This window comes from Falco biarmicus, chromosome 5 (genome assembly GCF_023638135.1).
Source record: "Falco biarmicus isolate bFalBia1 chromosome 5, bFalBia1.pri, whole genome shotgun sequence".
NCBI lineage: Eukaryota > Metazoa > Chordata > Aves > Falconiformes > Falconidae > Falco > Falco biarmicus.
The window spans coordinates 11,997,904-12,016,732 of NC_079292.1; the positions used below are offsets into that span (position 1 = coordinate 11,997,904).

The following is an 18,829-nucleotide window of genomic DNA, read 5'->3' on the forward strand; positions in this document are numbered from 1 at the left end:
GCATCTTTTGATGGGATGATACTTTGTTTTGTGTGTACTCTGTAAGTAATATGTTAAAACAAAATATTACCCACACAACAATTATCAGTTGTATATGGATAATTTTTTTACCCTGAACTACTACACAAAGTCAACAAGACTGCAAAGTTTGTTGCTCTACAAACTTGTTTTAGTAACAAAGTCAGCTTGTACTATAAGATAGTACTTCTAGGATGAACTTTGGAGTTAGAGGGGAAGAAACCTGGTAGCCATCAGGAAAAAGGGAACGAATCCATATAGTTTAGTTATCACATTGACTGATAGGTAAAAGAATTACATGTATATTAAGAGTAATCTGTCAAAGGAAGCTACACCACCTATAAACTATGAAGACCCTTACCTGTAGTAATTCTGTTTAGCTGTTGTGAATTTAAAATGCAAATCTGAACGTCTCCTATATGTATGAATCCCATGGCACGCTCGTACCAAAGAATGGAGCTAAGAGCGCACAGAAGGCAGCTTTAGAGGTTTCTGGCAGCCAGTAAGACAGCCTATTTTGTAGCAGGTGGCTTTGGAAATGGTGATTAGGTAGAAGGAGGAGCAGAAGATGTTAAACTGTAGTAACAGAAGGTTATTGTTGTAGACAGTATGATGGCAGTTGCTGGCCTTGGTGGCAGAAGTGAACCATGAAATAGAAGTCAGATAATGCTTTGTTTGCATTGTCATTTTTGCATGTTGCAATTTCTTTGCAAAAAATTAACTTTTACTAAATTTTTGGGAGGTAATGATCTGCAGTTTATGTCCTTGCTCATCTGATTGCTACTTTTGATTTATTGACTTTAATTATAGTGCATATGCATTTTCTTTGCTCTTAACAATAGTTTGTTTTTACCTGTCCAATGATTCTGGTTATGATTAAAGCTTTTACTTTCTTAACATTAGTTTATTGTAATTTTGTGAATATGGCTGACAGAGTTTTATTTCACTATCACAAACCGTTTAAAATCAATTACAAGGAAACTATGAAATATGAAGAAACCTCGGACAGGTTAGAGTAAATGATTTTTCAGTGCATAGTTTGGACTGATTTCTTCATCTGCATTTTATTTAAATTTGTAAAGTAATGCAACATGCTTTTTGTTCACCTCATTGAAAAAGTGTTGTTAGACATGACCTTAAAGAATGTTCAAATTTTTATCGCCCCCCCGTTTATGTATTTTAATGTATTGTAATTTTTTTTTTTTAGTTTATATTATGTCAGCTAAATTTAGTTTTTATTAAATTACTTGACATGTTTTGATACACTGCTTTATTGCCAAACAATTCAAGAACCTAACACTGTTCCAGTAAATACCTGAAATACCTGTGTGGACCTCAGTTTTTGAGAATTGCATGACTGGTTAGAATGTAAGAAAATAGCTTTTGTTGTATGACAACAAAATGACCAAGGCTGCTGAAGACAGCATAGACTTCACAACATTTCCTGAAGTCCAGTGTTAATTGAAGGACAGCCTTATACCTTTATCCTTATATTACCAGCATCCATGTTGCAAAAATTTGGAAATACTCTTTATAGTATTGGTGGATTGGCTTTCTATATAGCATCTTATATAAAGGATCATTTCAGGTATCTGTGAAAGTATTTACTTTCCTTATGTTCAGTGGTTTTTGTAGTAATAGTTCTGTAAGTGTGGATAACTAACAAAAAATACTTTTCTTTGCATGATGGAAGGTATCACATGAACTGTATTTAGACTTTCCTTCAAGTAGCATCTTTTATTTCTTGCACTTTATTATGAATGGAACAGAGAGTCTCACCTTTTCCAATAGATGCTGGAGATGTAGCAGCAGCAGTCACTGAACTGATTAACTTTGTTGATCTGAGGGATCCTGGTATTTGACACATAAAGGCCTCTTCTAGAAGCCACTGACAAAACAAGTTTTCAGTTGCATTACATCACTTCTTGTGGTAGTTATTTGCTATGTGCCAAAGGGAGATAATAAACACTGAGCAAAGCAAAATTTTTGGTAAACTGTATTAAAACACTCCTGTATATGTGATGTTTTACTAAGCTTAAGCTTCACTATGCAGGTAAATAACCTTATTCCAAGTTCTCATAAAATTGGGGACTGTAAGTATGAAACTAGGAGACTAGTTTTCTATTATGAAAACTCTATGGCCTTGCATTGCAAACATCCTTTTCACTCTGTCGTTTAGAGCAGTGACTGTTAAACTGATAATAGTCTCTCTTTGTTTTTCACATAAGATCTGAATATCTTTATTGTTGCGAGGCACATAATTACTGATCTAGCTGAAAATATTCTGCTGGTTTATTATTTGGATAATTGCTTTGCCTTTTCCACTTGATTCCTCCTACCCTTGTTTGATCTTTCTGCATAATCCAACATAAACTAGTGAGTAGAGATGCACACACTATTTGTAAAAACAATAAAAAATTCCAACATCACGTTGATGTAACTGTTTCTCGGTTTCTGTGATCTTTATGAATAATACAGCTGTGACTTCATTGTTAGAGTGACTTATTTAAAATGCTTTATCTGTTTGCCATCATTACTCATGTTGCTGACAATGAGAAATGCAACTGGGTCATCCTATCTGTATTATTATGTTAACTGAAATTTTCCATTTTTAGTTAAGGGAACATACACAGGATATTTTCTCTATGCCAATAAGTGGTACAGTTAATTTTGTTGATGGTAACATTAAAATGCAACCAGTAACAACGCTTCTTCCTTTTGTTTGTGTGTCTTCATCTTGCTGAAGAAAAACTGTAAAAGGTTTATTCTCTGTTCTTCCAAATAAATTATGATAGTAATTTATAAGAACTAATTATGAATAAGATAAGAGATTTGATTGGGGTCCTTTAGAAATTCAACACTTGTGAAAATACTCACATAGCAGCAATTACTTTTGTTATGCTTGGATGTATGTGTTCCTGTGCTTTTCTCTCTCCCGCTCAGTTTTGATGCTGTTCTGACTGATGGATAGGTCTTTCCACCTGCAGCTCTTCCAGAGAGAGGCATGTGTCTTGGAATGTCTGGCAGTGTACTAAAAGTACTTAGCACTAGGTCTCTTATAAAAGCAGCATTCCATTTGTACAAATAAATAGAAAGTTTGAGAATATAGAGCAACAGTGATTATAGTGAGTTCTCTCTGAAATAGCAGAATAAAATTTTAGCTAGATATTGTGGAAATATAAGCTGTTAGATGGCAATTTTAAAACTGGTAACTTTTAAGTAATGGTATCTGTAAAGAGAGTACTATCTGGAAAATTGCTTTACAGTTGTATTAAAGGGCATAAAAGCCAAGATATACAGTGCAGATCACTATTCTGTTTACTTTAAAATGTTCCATTCTAGAAATCAAATTTATTTAGTTAAATCCATTTGTTCGTTCAGCTTCTTCAGTAGTTGTAGTAGCAAGAATAAAATTGTTCTTGTAGGTAATACATATCACTCTCACAATTTATCTTCAGTGAATACCAGAAATAATTAGAAAATACTGAATTCACTTACTATACCTCAAATTAATCTATATTGTTAATAGAATGACTATTTCAGTTGGAAGGGACCTACGATGATCATCTAGTCCAACTCACTGATCCATTCAGGGCTGGCCAAGTTAGAGCATGTTATTAAGGACATTGTCCAAATGCCTCTTAATCACTGACAAGCTTGGGACATCAATTGTCTCTCTGGGAATCCTGTTCCAGTGTTTGACTGACCACCCCCTCGCTAAAGAAATGCTTCCTCGTGTCCAGCCTGAGCCTACCCTGGTGCAGCTTTGAGCCATTTCCACACGTCCTATCGCTGGATACAGGGAGAAGAGCTCAGCATCTCCCTCTCCACTCCTCCTCCTCGGGAAGCTGCAGAGAGCAATGAGGTCACCCCTCCGCCTCCTTTTCCCCAAACTAGACAGGCCCAACGTCCTTAGCTGCTCCTCACGGGACATTCCTCCCAGCCCTTTCACCAGCTGTGCTGGCCTCCTCTGGACCCATTCAAGGACCTTCACGTCCTTCTTGAGCTGTGGGGCCCAGCAGCGCACACAGTGCTCCCGGTGAGGCCGCACCAGTGCTGAATGCAGGGGATAATCACCTCTTGCGAGCGGCTGGTTACGCCGTGTTTGGGGCACCCCAGGGTGCGGGTTGTCTCTTGGCTCCAGGGCACACAGCTGACTCGTGCTGAGCCTGCTCCCCACCAGCACCCCCAGCTTCCCTTCTGCGGGGCTCTTCTCCAGCCGCTCCTGACCCCGTTCGTATTTTTGCCTGGTGTTACTCCGTCCTAGGAGCAGAATCCAGCATTTTGACTTGTTAAATTTCATCCTGTTAATCATTGCTTAATGCTCCAATCTATCTAGATCATTCTGCAAGGCCTCCTGTTCCACGAGAGAGTCAACAGCATCTCCTAGTTTGGTATCGGCACCAACCTTGCTTGATGGTGCATCCAGATCATTGGTATATTGAACAGAACTGGCCCTAGACTTGGAGCCCGAGGAACACCGCTGGAGGCCGGTCTCCAGCCAGGTGTGGCCCCATTCAGTACAATGCTTTGAGCTCTGCCCTTCAGCCAGTCTTTCACCCAGGGAGCTATGAACCCACTCATCTCAGAGCCGGACAACTTGTCCGGAAGGATGCCATGAAGGACAGTGTCAAAAGCCTTTCTGGAATCCAGAAAAACTACATCCACTGCCTTTACTTCCACTAGGTGGGTCACAGAAGAATATCAAATTAGTTAAACAGGACTTTCCTTTTGTGAACTGATGTTGACTATAGCTGATGATTGCCACTCATAATTTGCATACAATTGCATTAAGCTAATTAAAGTTTGGTTACCATGTAATTGCCATACAGTAATACGGGATGATATTTTAGCTGAGATTTTGAGAGCTTGAAAACACAAAAATCCAAATGCTGTAAATTAAAAAAGAAGCACCAATTGATTTAGTTGAAGTTTTTCTGTTATGCCTTTGTTATGTTTTCTTTCTTACTGAGCTGAAGAAACTTTTAAACTGCTAAGCATGGAGGTTAAAGTGCTCTTTTTTGATCAGAGGTGAAGTCGTATTTCCTTCAATATTTCAGAAGAATGGCTGACATTTCCATGCAAAGAATTATGAATTGATTTGCATGAATTTGAACTATAGATCTGAATGTGCAAAAAACTTTAGATGACAAATGGTTACTTAAAGTATCCAGAAAGCTCAAGTCTCTTCTATCATTTGGGATTCACTATCAGGATGAAAATCTGTGTTATTTTCAGAGATAAATGTCTGGGTGGTTAGATAATCAGAGCATCGAATAGTGATACTTTCTTACAAAATACTGTCCTATAATTTTCAAATATTTAGGCATCAGACAAGAAGGCTGTCATAAAATAGGTCTAATGTCATTTTTATATAGAACATCTGGATGGTTCTTGTTAGTTAAAAACTTGGCTTGAGCTTTTTCTCCTTCATCATTTAGAAACTTAGTGCAAGGCCTGAGTTTCAACTCTTACATCTGTAAGAAGTGAATAATATTTTATATTGACTGTATTGTTTTTTTCTTGTTGGTACTGCTCTGTTAGTAACTGATCTTAGCTTTGTTATATGGCCTTTTCATTTTTAAATCTGCATCCTCAAAATAGTGGATTTTCATCACTCTAAGGGCAAAAATTTGTAATGAAGAGTTGGAAGCATGTGTATGTCTGTCCTGTCTGTATCTCTTTTATGGAGGTTTTTGTGAGGTAGCAGGGAGAAAGGGAGGGAGGTTGTGCTCCTTAGCAATGTTAGGGTAACAGTAAACAGGTACTATTGGGTGATACTCTCTTGGAGTCAGACCCCTAAGGAGGTTTGGGGTTGATCATTACCTTGGTTGTATAATTCTTCTTCAGTGCTTTCTGATATATTCTAAGTCAGGACTGTTTAAGTGTTAATTAATTAAATGTTTGTCCTCCTATACACAGAGAGATTTCAATTAGTCGTTAGGCATGTTGTGCTTTCGTTAAGTCTGCTTTTTAGTGCAGAGAAGAGGAAACTGAACGGCTTTTTGCAAACCACTTTAATATTTGGCTGCTTGGCATGAAATAATCTGGTTTGTTGTTTTTATCAACACTAGGTAAGATCTGACCTTTTGTGCCTTATATTGATGGGTTTGTATATCTTCTTAAGTGGAGGTTAGTGAGGATAGCCTTTTAAAACAACATACCGTCTTATTTCAGAGCTTTCTTTTTACCTTAAAAAGTGTTTTTTTAAAAAGCTGGGATTTAAAGCTATGTGATTCTGAGAGAAAGGGGTACTTTGTGAATTAGAAAGTTTTGGAAAAGTTCTATGGGTTGTTGTGTATAAAAGAATAATGCAGTGTTTTGTTGTTACTCTTATTTTAATGATTCACACTTGGGATAACTTTTCTGGAAAAACTGATTTTATCTCCGCTTTCATGCAGCCTACTTCAACTGTAATAAGTTTATTTATATAGCTTACGACTGTTACGAGAGACTGCTCCAAGATAGTTTTGAATGTTTTTTTCTGAGTATGTGTGCCTTACATTAAAAATTACTCAACAGGTATATTTTATTTTCTTAGTAGCTCTACCAAAAGACTTGAATTCTTTCATGATCCTGATCAGTCATATGTAAAGAGCATTTTTTATAGTATTAAACAATTAATTATGCTCTGAGAGACCTATATAACCTGTATGTTGGTTTTGTTTCCTTTGCTGATTGCATCCTACCATTTCTCAATTCTTTCTACTGTTTTTACTGTTTTTGAACTAGCAGCCTGTTAAGATCATCAGTTTTCTTCAGAGAATTTCCATTCTTTTCATCCTTAAAGTGTATGTACAAATTTTTGTCTTATGATACATGACACTTAACATGGAAATGACAGTTCAAATATATTGGCCAAATGTTTTTCATATAATATTGAGTTCATTAAAATCTAAATCACTTGTAGACTTTGCATAGGTATGCACTGTCACAGTGCTGAAGAAAGGTATTTAGACTGTAATTAAGAAAGAAATTGAGTATCATGTGTATTGACAGAAATCATGCTGCAGGATACAATTTCTTCATCTGTGATTGATGTTTACATTTCCATGTTTAGTTTGTTCTGTAAAGTTTTATATGGAAGTAACATCCGATATGGTACTTTGAAAACATTCATTTACATCTGCTTTAAAAAAAAACCTACCACCAAAGAGGCCACCAAAGACTCCAAACAGTATTGTGAAACAGAATTGCTAGCATTCTTTAAAGATGCATTCTTAATAACTCTTAAAGTCACTGATCATATGATTCTTAATTAATCATAGTAACACATCATATCCCCCACCCCTGTATTTTGCAGGTATCTCTCTGAAAGTACTGCTTTTATTATGAGTATATAGAATCATAGAATCATTTAGGTTGGAAAAGACCTTTGAGGTCATCAAGTCCAACCGTTAACCCAGCGCTGCCAAGTCCATCACTAAACCATGTCCCTGAGTACCGCATCTACAAATTTTTAAATACCTCCAGGGATGGTGATTCCACCACCTCCCTGGGCAGCCTGTTCCAATGCTTGACCACCCTTTCAGTGAAGAAATTTTTCCTACTATGCAGTCTAAGCCTCGTCTGGTGCAACTTGAGGCCATTTCTCTTGTCCTGTCGCTTGTAATTTGGGAGAAGAGACCGACCTCCACCTGCCTACAGCCTCCTTCCAGGTAGTTGTAGAGAGCGACAAGGCTCCCCCCTGGGCCTCCTCCTCTCCAGACTAAACACCCCCAGTTCCCTCAGCTGCTCCTCATAAGACTTGTGCTCCAGACCCTTCCCCAGCCCCGTTGCCCGTCTCTGGACACGCTCCAGCCCCTCTGTGTCCCTCTTGCAGTGAGGGGCCCAGAACTGAACACAGGGTTTGAGGTGCGGCATCACCAGTGCCCAGTACAGGGGGGTGATCACCTCCCTTGTCCTGCTGTTTCTGATACAAGCCAGGATGCTCTTTGCCTTCTGGCCTTCTTGGCCACCTGGGCACCCTGCTGGCTCATGTTCAGCCGGCTGTCAACCAGCACCCCCAGGTCTTGTATTGTTGTGTGGGGCTGGTGTGACCCAAGTGCAGGACCCGGCACTGAGCCTTGTTGAACCTCCAACAATTGGCCTTGGCCCATCGGTCCAGCCTGAGCAGATCCCTCTGCAGAGCCTTCCTGCCCTCAAGGAGATCAACACTCCCCGCTAGCTTGGTGTCATCTGCAAACTTACTGAGGGTGTGCTCAGTCCCCTCATCCAGATTGCCAATAACGATACACACACATATATATATTTATGTGTGTGTGTGCATATATAGCGTGTATATAACTTTCTATCAGCGATCTGGATGAGGGGGTTATACATACAATACATAATATATAAAAATTATATATATAATCCTATATTGTATATATGTATAGTGTATATATATACTATATCAATGAGATATATAGATTCATTAATAATTCTTTTGCTGAAGTGAATAGCTCCAGCAAATCATTTCAAGAGACTATAATTCCACTAAATAAGATTTATAAACATGTTCTCTTTCAGCCACCTTCCTCTTTTCAATAATCTATTAACCTTCCAATTTTATTTACAGTCAAGGGCTCACCCCCGTCTTTAACATAACACATAAGCTTTTACTGCCTCCTCTTCTGTGCTGGTTAGTTTTAGAAAATGTTTTACCAGTGCCTAATACATATGTCAAAAGAAAATATTAATATGAACATATCAACATCTGTTGAAACGATTTCAGTATATGTGGAAAGGGAAATTAATCAGAGGAACAAACGTTCCTGAAAGGAAGGAAATTTTGTTTAAGGGTTCTGGGGCAGCTTTAATTCAGTTCTATTGTTTCACAGCAGTGTAGGACATGCAGTCCTATTTTTGATGTTTATCATCACTTGCTTCATGGAAGACTTGGACTTGCTGAACTCTTAACTTGGCAGGTAAACGAAGAGGAAACTCTTGAGATATGTTGGGGGAATAATGCAGTGTTAACCTTAAAAATACTGTTGCTTATATATTCTGTTACTGGTTATGCAAGCTGAAAACTCATATCAGCAAATGTGTGCAACTAAGATCAATGTAGATTATTACTGAACATTACTTTTATAGTTAGTTTCCTTTATGTGATTTTTCAGGTTTCATTATTGATCTTATTATTTACTATTATTTTATATTTATTTACTATCTATTGGCCGTATTTGGTTTTCCTTGCTTTTTTAATGCTTTTAGCTTTAAGTCGACAGCTGGATACTGTGTGAAGGCCTCCTTACCCCCTTGCATTCTTGTTTCAATAACAAGGGGGAAGAATCTAATTAGACTTCATAATCCTCAGTTTGGTCACTGAAAATATATTTTTTTTTGTTCCTTCTGAAGTGGAACATCAGAAACAAGTGACTGCAGGCCAGTTCTTATACTGGATTTGCAGCTTTTTGCACAACCCATCATCCACATGCCTCCACTCGTTTTGTTCCTCTCCCAGCACGTGCCTCTGCCAGTCCTCATCTGCCTGTAAATGAGTGGGGTCAGTGATTGTAAAGGGTCAGCTTGAGAGATGGAAGTGTCCAGGAGGGAGCTGGATAGATGCATAGACATGACTTGTATGACTTTGTGTGAAAAAAGTTGGTGTAAGGGTGAATGAGGTGTCTTGCTGTATGTGGTACGAGACAGGCTCCCTGAGAGAGTAAGAAGCAGGTTATCTTACAGCCTGATCCTCCAGATTCTTGTTGGCCGCAGACATAGGAGAGAAAAATTGAGGGTAAAACTTCACCTTGTGTCACACAGCTGTGTAAGCCCTGGGATTGTTCAGTACTGATTTTTTATTTTGAATATAACAGACTAAAAGTTCTGTTTTCTAAGTCTTAAGTCTGTTTTCATGATCCAAAGCAAGACATAAGACTTGTTCCACCATTAAGTATTTGGTTGTTTTTCCTTCCTCTGAGACTACATTTCTGTCATTTGTTACTTGAGAAGATGGTTAGCATCTACACGACAAAAGTTAACCGTCCTAGAAGAAATCACTAATCACAGAGTAATTTAGCTTGCAGGCACCTTTAGAGATTGTTCAGTTCCATCTTCTGCGTAACGCAGGACTAATGTCAAACATGGATTGGGTTGCTTGTGGCCTTATCCAGTTGAGTTTTGGAAATCTCCTAGTGACAGAGGTTGTATGTTTTCCCAGTGCAACACGTTCCAGTTCTTATCTGCTCTCAGTGAGAAGAATGTGTGTCCAACTGCAGTTTCCCTCAATTAGATCATGGGACAATTGCTACCTGTCCTGTCAGCGTTCAGTGTCCAGTGTTTCTCCCTGGTTGTCTGTTTCACACTGAAAAGTCCTTTTTCTACTTAGCTCTTCCTTGAAGAGAAGCCATGTTGTACCTTTTGATCTTCTTTCACTCCTCTCTGAAGATGTTTTCCAGTTCTATTGTATTTTTTTAGTATAAATTTATAGTCCACTCTTGATCCAACATAATGCTATAGACCAGCCTGTCCATAAAAAACCTTGGAGTTTTCATTCTTTTTAAGTAGTAGTTGCATCCTGATTTTGGTCTACTTGTTTAATGTTTCAGATCCTGTGTAAGGATTTGAAAGCTCTGTATAAATGTGGTGTTCCTTCTGGACTTAATTAAAAAGCTGTTGTAAATAAGCTTAAGTTTTTACTCTATTGCAGTAGTGAATTTAGTTAATTAACTACTTAAAGGGGGTTTTTTTCTTCGTTTTTAGATCTTTTCCCTTTGTGTGTGTTTGCTGTCACTTTTCATTAGCAGTTACCTGTTGGAGGATTTAGCTTAAGTCATAATTTTGTGTACAGCTGGCGTAGGGTGCAAAAAGAATAGTTTTCCATGGCCATTTTTTATACCTTTAAGTACTTTCAATCTCAGTCTTTCCATTAAAAGGCTAGTCGCTGTGCAAGTGGGTATGTACAGAAAAATATAGCTCAGGGTTTATAAATTCATATAGCACCTTTCACAGCGCAGCAGTCCTGATTACCTCCTATGGGTGCATATTCTGTTTGGTTTTGAAAATTTTCTGTTTGAAAATGCATTCAGTGAATTATTCACTGATGAACTTTTTAAATGTTATTTTCTGTATATATAGTTGTGCAATTGAAGTTAATACACGAGACAGTACTAATGCTGTTTTAGCACAACCACCAGATTATGCAGAGCCTATTTTAGAGGATTAATTACCCGTATGACATTAGACTGTACATTCCCCAGATAATAAGTGCCATAAAAAACAGATATCTTGATATTGCTACTAGCTCTTATGACTGGAAATTCAATGCTGAAAGGTGGTGTAACAGAAAATTTTCTAATTCTAATATTTCTATTTCTCTCATCTGGTGTACTTTAGTGACATGCAAAGGAACAGAAGTATTATTTTAGGGGCTGGAGGAATCGTGTAAAAAAAAAACAACCCAAGCCTAGCTTTTCTTTCTGCCACTTAGTGCCTAAGTTTTGAGAAACTACTCTTTGATTCCCTTCTACCAAGCTTCTGCTTTATCTTTTATTCTGGTATCTTCATTTGAAATCATGCTCATCCCATAATTTTATTTTATATGTTTAGTTCTTGTATAGAAACATGTAAACATTGTTTTAATATTTTGCATTTAGCTCCCTTTTGAGTTGGAAGCATCCTGACACAACTTGGCTGTTAATGGTTTGAGAGTCGCCAGTCTGTTTTATCCTGTGCTTAAAGGTATATAGTTATGGCTTCAGCCCTACAGGGTCTGTCATCCCAAACCACGTGCTGTTCAAGACCTATTGGTTTTTTGACAGTCTTAAGCTTTCAGATTTTCCTGTAGCCATTTAATTCTTAATGCCAGCAGATTGTTTTGATTTTCATTGGGATGAAGCTCAACTCTTCTGTGTAGTTTCATCTTTTCCTTATTTAATGAATCTGGGCACCCCATCCTGTTACTATTTTGGCAGGTGGACGCTGAACCTTTCTTTTCCTTGCTTGTTCTGTTAATAGCTATGCATGTTAGAGAACATATCAAATACATTCATATTGCATGCGTACAGCATGTGCTGGTCATAGAAAAATTGGAAAATACACATTATTTCACTGGTTGTCTAACTGTGTTTCCTTAAAAGCATGAGTGGTTGCCTTTGCCTGTGAGATCAGTTAATCTGCTTGGCTTCTTTTTTTGCTGTTGGCCTCTGGATTGAAGGATGGGGGCTTTGGTGGTCTTTTTTTGTTGTTTACAGCTGAGCTGCTACATCAGTGGTTTTTCCTTTACTTTCATGGCTCACTTTCTTTATATAAACTAAGTGGCTTTTACACTGCTGATAATTTATATATAGATTGTGCCTCCATCTCCATTAATATTCTTAACCTGCTTGGGTTTGTCATCTTGTTTGGCTACTTAGCACTCTAATCCATTTAGGGTCAGGTTTTTGGTTTTGATTGTTTCTTTTACATGAAGGTTGAATTCCTAAGCTGCATACTGTCCTGTAACTTCAGTCTATGGAACCAGGAGCTACAAATATAGCCCCTCCCCACCTGGCTTTGTAATATTACCTTTGAAACCATCTATTTTATTTTATTTTAATTTAAAATCTAAGTTAAAAATTAAGGGATTAAAATATTAGACTAATTAGGGGTTACTTGCAAGGCAATTTATAAAAACCCCAAAGTTCTATCAGCTTATTTTTGTCTCTTCGACCAATTATTACCTGACTCTGTAAACCTAGCTATACTTTCAGTCTGAATGAACTCTGTGAGCTTTTTCTAAAGTTATGCCCCAAAGGCCTGGGTTTTTTATAAATATTTTCAAGTTCTATTTATACTATCAAATTGAAAAATAGGCTAAAAGTATTTCAAGCATCAGAATATGTAGGCACACTCATTTCTGTTGCAGTCAAATGCTCTTTTACCTTTTGATTTCCCACAACAGTTCAATTTTGCAGACAATATATAGGGAAAAGTTGGGCATTCACTAAGCTGTGTTATTTGTAGTTAGTCTCCGGACAGTTTTTCTAACATAGTTCTTATGTTCTTTTTTGGTTTCTCATGCCCTGAAATGTGCGTTACCTCTTATGATCTTTACATATGTTTCAGTTTTAGCTTCTTCAAGCTTTCCAAAGGATTTATGAATCTATTTGGTAACCATTAGGCCTGTATCTCATGTTTTGTATCTCAGAAATGGCTTATTCATCCTCTTTTTTGCTTATTCAAAACTGAATTTGAACCTAATCACAAATAAATCTTGTATGCATTTTTTGAGAGATTCCTTTTTCTGATGGTCTTTCTATGCACTGTTTTGTTTAGGTTTTTTTCTGATTTTTTGAGACTTCTTCAAAGAGCTCTTCTGGTGACTCTTTTAATTTTTAAAGAAAGAAATCTTAATTTTCTTCCAAAACCTGTGCTATAATGGTTTGGCTGTCTACATTCTGCTTTCTGTTATATGTGCAAGCACAAAACCACCACAACAAAATTTTAGAAATAATTGGATCTTTCTGGTGGTGTTTTGGTTTGGGTTTTTTTTGGTTGGTTGGTTTGGTTTTCTTTTACCCCCACAAATTAGATGGGTCTTAAGCCTGAGATTTTGGAACAATATTTTCTATTAATATTGTTAGAAGTCAGTACTTATCTGTGGCCGTCCTGTGCACTGTGTATTAAATGTATAAAAATACCTTCTCTGAAACTGATCTTGTTTTCTTGTTGGGCTGAAGAACCAAAAATTTGTCAAGCAAAACTACCTCTGATCTTTATTGTTTAATTATTTTTTGTTATGACAATGATGTGTTGTACTGTAGTTTGGAAATATAATTATGTTTTAAAATAAAGGTATGGAGAAACATGATCATTAATTTCTTCCTCAACAGAGATATGGGAAATGTCTTTATTTCAGATAAGTCATGGTGGTATTTTTGCTCTCTGCTTGTCTGCTATTACTTATCAAAATCTCTGTATGTATAAACATACTGTCAGATTTTTTTATTTCAAAAATATTTATTTTGGTACTGCAGTAAACACCCAAAGCATGTTTTCATATCTTTTACTAGCATCATTTTAATATACAGAAATAGAAAACTTTTATTTTAGAATGTTTTTCTTCCTTTTCCTCTCTGTGTATCAGCCAATTTACAAGTTGTTATTTTCATGATACTTTTGACAATGATCCAGATTGGTATTTCTGTGTTGAATTGAGAAGGGGGCATGTTTTTTATGTAGTGAGTTGTATTGACTATAATGAAATCTGTGTGCAACGTATCTGACTATTTCTTTTAGAGCTTGTAAATGAATACCTAAAGGAAATATTAAAAAAGCATAAATAAGTAACATAACTTTCCCTGTGGTTTAGATCTCTTCTATGTGTGGATGAACTCCAAAGCATGCATTTAGTTTTATTTTTGTCTGTTTGTGTTTTTTGTTAGGCCCGGCGCAAAGAGGTTTTTATCCAGGAGCGATATGGAAGATTTAATCTGAGTGACCCATTTCTGGCTCTTCAGAGAGACTTTGAGGCAGGTGCTGGTGATAAAGAAAAGAAGCCAATATGCATGAACCCTCTGTCCATTTTAGAAGCTGTTATGGCTCACTGCAGGAAAATGCAAGAAAGAATGTCAGCTCAGTTGGCTGCTGCTGAAAACAGACAAAAGAAGGTATCCTGCTACTAACTTTTTTTCCTTTTCCCTGTCCTGACTTGTTCTTTCATGCCCCTTTTTTAATTTGCATCTTTGTCCAACTTGGTTATCATTGCAAGTGTTAAAATTTTATCCTTAATTGTCATATATAGTGAGGTGCTGATTTTCTGGTGATATTTTGTGTGCACACATCTCATTTGTTCTGTGAATTTAGCTCTACTTCTGGAATAATGAAGTATAACTGGTACAAGTCGATGCAGTATACAAGTGGATAAGTCAGCATGAGCTGAGAAAGCATCATAACAATACATTTTTAAACCAACACCATTGAAGCCTAGAGAAGCTACTGTTATTTTTGTTCTAACCTAAATAGCATAAAATAAATAATTTATTTGCATTTTATACTAGGTGGCTCTGTTTCATAAATCAGTAAAAATAAATTATAACTCTAAAAAATACTTTTTTTATATATTTAGAAAATTGCTGTAAAGAAAAATATACTTTGGAACAAGTATGTTGCAAAAAAAAAGGCTCATATTGAAGATAAAACAATGTCATTTTGAAAGGGAATGGTTGGTTGCATGTATTTCACTAATACGTAAGTCATACATTCCTAAGGCATAGCTAAATATGCATATGTTGGAGAGGGGTTTCTGAGAGAAAAGAGGGGAACGGTAACTTAATAGGCTAATCTAGACCAGGCATTTTGGAATAAGTATAAAAGAGTAGGCATTGAATTGTCCTCGCTGGGTATAAGATGGGTAGAATGTCTTCAGTAGCTGTGAAATACCTTTTGGTGACAGTTTCATATTGATGTTTAAAAAAAAACCAACAATGCTAAGACAAGTGACATAAAATTGATTTTGGTAGTAATTGTTCTTTGGGAAATAACATACACACAAAAGTACTGGAAGTATGCTGGAAATACATGCTTAAATTAATTCAGCAAACCTTTTCTTGTTATTTTAGCTGTATTGTTAAGTTTAAGCATCCCTTCTCTGTTAAAACTTCAGAAAAACAAAAAGCATGAATAATACTAGACTGTATGTATGATACATGAGTCTTGAAACAGTGCAATGGCCTGTGTAGTGAACTGTTACTTTTACTTACCTAGCACTTCTTTTTGACGGCTCTTAAATGTTAGTTTTCTTTTTTAAATGCTTTGTAAGTAAATTCAGATTTTGGAGAAGGGATTGTCTCAGCATAAAAGTGAGAGAGTAAGCTTCCTAATTCTGACTGAAGAATGATATTGGGAGAGACACTGACACATCTGCCTGGACAATTGGGTTAGTTTCTTGTTTCAGTGCATGGCAACAAGTCTCTTCTTGCTCCTAAATTCTTCATCTATCTCTGGCTTTTAGTATATGGACAGATACATGCCTGTAAGATGAGCTTACAATATTGAGAACGTGTCTCAAAGTCAGGGTATTGATATGTAAATTCTGTTTTGTCCTTTTTTTAGCCCAGGTTTATTACCGAAGTCGGTATCTGTATGCTTGTCTTTTGTCTCCTAGAAGAATACATGAGATAATTTTTTTAATCACTATTTTAAATAGTTTGATCTTAATTTATTTTGCAGTTTGATTCTTACTTTGAGAAGTACCTAAACCCCTAGTACACTCAAACCTAGTCTATAACTTTCAAGCTAAACTTGAAAGTGTTACACTTGAAAGAAACTAATGTTCTTTGAAAATGTATTATTATAATTCTACCATTTTACTCCTTGTAACAAATAGGAAATTTAAATAACACAGGATTTGAAAACAAGCTACATGGTGCTGAGCAGCCATGTGCATGACTGTCTGCAGAACTTGCATCTTCCTCTTTTAAAGACAAATGCTATTTGGAGAGGGAACTCTTTTAACTCTTTTGGGTTTGTGGTGACAGATGACACATCTCTCAACCATCTCAGTTCATTCACAAACCATTTATCCAGTGTTTTACCTTCCCTTAGTTCCACATTTTCCAGTCTATTCTTCATGTCTCAGATCCCTGTGTGGAAAAGAGTAGTGGAGGTATTTTGAGGGATTTCTAGAAATGTTTGACAAGGTAAAGTGACCCAATGTAAGAAAAAAACCACAGTTAAGCCTAGACAAATGTGACCGAAATACAGAGCCAGCTGCACCTCCTCCCTCCAAGAGTGATTCCTCCTTCTCTAAATGTGTGATGCCTCTATCTTTGTGTTTGGAATTGCCTCACGGTCTCGCTCTTACACTAAGTAATGAAGTAGGTGTACAGCTGTGTTTGTCGTCTTTGGAAATTACTGACATTAAACAGGCTCAGACCGAACTTTTATTCCTGGGGACTTGTTAACTGTGAATGTAGTGACCTTAAAAACATTAGTTGAATAAAATTTTTATTTGATCATAAAAGACAAGTCATAACAATGTCCCAGAATGTAGAAAAAAAGGGGCGCGCACAAAATGACTGTCAGTCATAAGTTTACCATATACCAAAAGCCTAATCCCCAGATGTCATCTGCTTTGTGTTAAGTCTCCATCCTCTTCCATATCTTTGAATGCTTTTTCTGGAGCTGTTATCAAACTTAATTTTGAATTAATTTCCTGGGAACTCAAAACCAGGTAATCAAAATGACAGTTCCTGATTTTTGTCAATAGTTTGCAGAGAAGTTAATATTGGGATGCACATTCAAAGACAGACAAACATGTTTGTTGAAAGAGGCCAGTTGATGTGATTTCATCTAACTTTGTGCTTAAAGCAAATTGTCACCAGCAATACATCTGTTTATCTGTGAATCTGTCTTTCTGAATGCTGAAGACCCCCAGGAATGGCAATACTGCAGCCTTTCTGCACTACTATCCTTGTGAAGAACTTTTTTCCATGACTAAGCCCCTTAAAGGACAATTTTTCATGTTAACATCTTGTTACGGGGCCCAATCTGCCACTACCAAGAACTTGACTCTGTCATCACTGTAAGGACCCTTCAAAAGGAGTGGTATGTTGCTATTAGATCATCCTCAGGCTTTTTCACTAGATGAAGCAAGCCAAACTCCCTCAGCGTTTTTTCACAAGGCATGCACTCAGTCTCTCACCTTTGAAGGGCCTTTGCTGGTTCGTTATTTGTGGGACACTATAATTTTTCTCAGTATCCTTTTTTTTACACCCCTTTTAAATCCTTCTTGGACACAGTTCCACATGTTTACATTACTGATATGATTTAGTATATGCATATAGTTAGTACACTGCAAAAATTAGGTCATAGTTAGTTCATAAACTCATAAATAATTACAGCTAGTTCCAAAGCTGATTTCATCCCAGTTATATGTTACAATCTGCTTGTGATTATTTGAAAGTAATGTAATTTCACAACAGTTAATTTATAGAACTAGTCCCTCATCTGAAAGCAAAATGGAGGAATAACAAAGTGTAGAAAATCTTGATAAAAAATATTTTCACTATAATCTTACTGCAGGGTCAAGCTTTAGAAATCATATATATTTCTCATGATTTCTGTATCTGTTTTAACAAAAAAGAAACTGTTGAATGCTTTGCTGTTACTGCTGGGTGCTCCACTTGCTTTGAAATGCTTGTGAAGCATCCAAATGCTGTTGGATGCTTTGAAAAAAACCAATGAAATGCTTGGGGAAAAAAACCAGTTTTTCTACAGGTGAAGAACTATGAATGTTCTTAATACAGTGTCGTCATCATAGCTTGTTAGTTTAGTTTGCAGCTGTACTGTCATTAACGTAACTGAAGAGTTGTTACTGATACTGTTTGTTTAGCAATGACTAAGAATGCCATATCTTATTTTTTATATATTTAACACTGTTTTTAAGAAAGAGTGAACTTGTTTTTGTGAAATGCATTGTACAGAGTGTATTGGTTAACCCGGCATGAAGCTCTAAAACCCCAGTGGAGCCCCTCCACTGCAAAACAGTTTTTGAGATATCTGAAGCTAAGGTGTCATTTATAATATAGGTATAATTTCCCATAGTGATCTCTTGCTCGTAGTTCACTGTTTCTTATGATAATGGTATGATTTCAGGAACAAATTTTACTATTACTATAAGATAAATCACATCAATATTGCCATCACCTCTTTATGCTTTTTCCCATTCTTCTGAAGAAAATGGGAGAGAAATTTACAGTCGGGTAATATGGTTAGAAATGTCAGGAGACTGAGACTCATGTTTATCTGTAAGTGTAAATTCATGCAGGATTTATTGTTTGTTCTCTCTATGTCATTTCACTTGCCTTAATTTTTAAGTGTTTTCTTGCATATGAGGTTTTAC

General features: G+C 36.6%; 1 protein-coding gene across 1 annotated transcript in view; it reads left to right on the forward strand.

Moving 5' to 3' along the window:
- Positions 1-18,829, forward strand: part of CTTNBP2 (cortactin binding protein 2) — a 91,042-nt gene that overhangs the window by 20,428 nt on the left and 51,785 nt on the right. Inside the window, exon 3 of the mRNA XM_056341328.1 lies at positions 14,370-14,594. Within this exon, the coding sequence (XP_056197303.1) occupies positions 14,370-14,594 (225 nt within the window). The remainder of the gene's footprint in view (positions 1-14,369; positions 14,595-18,829) is intronic.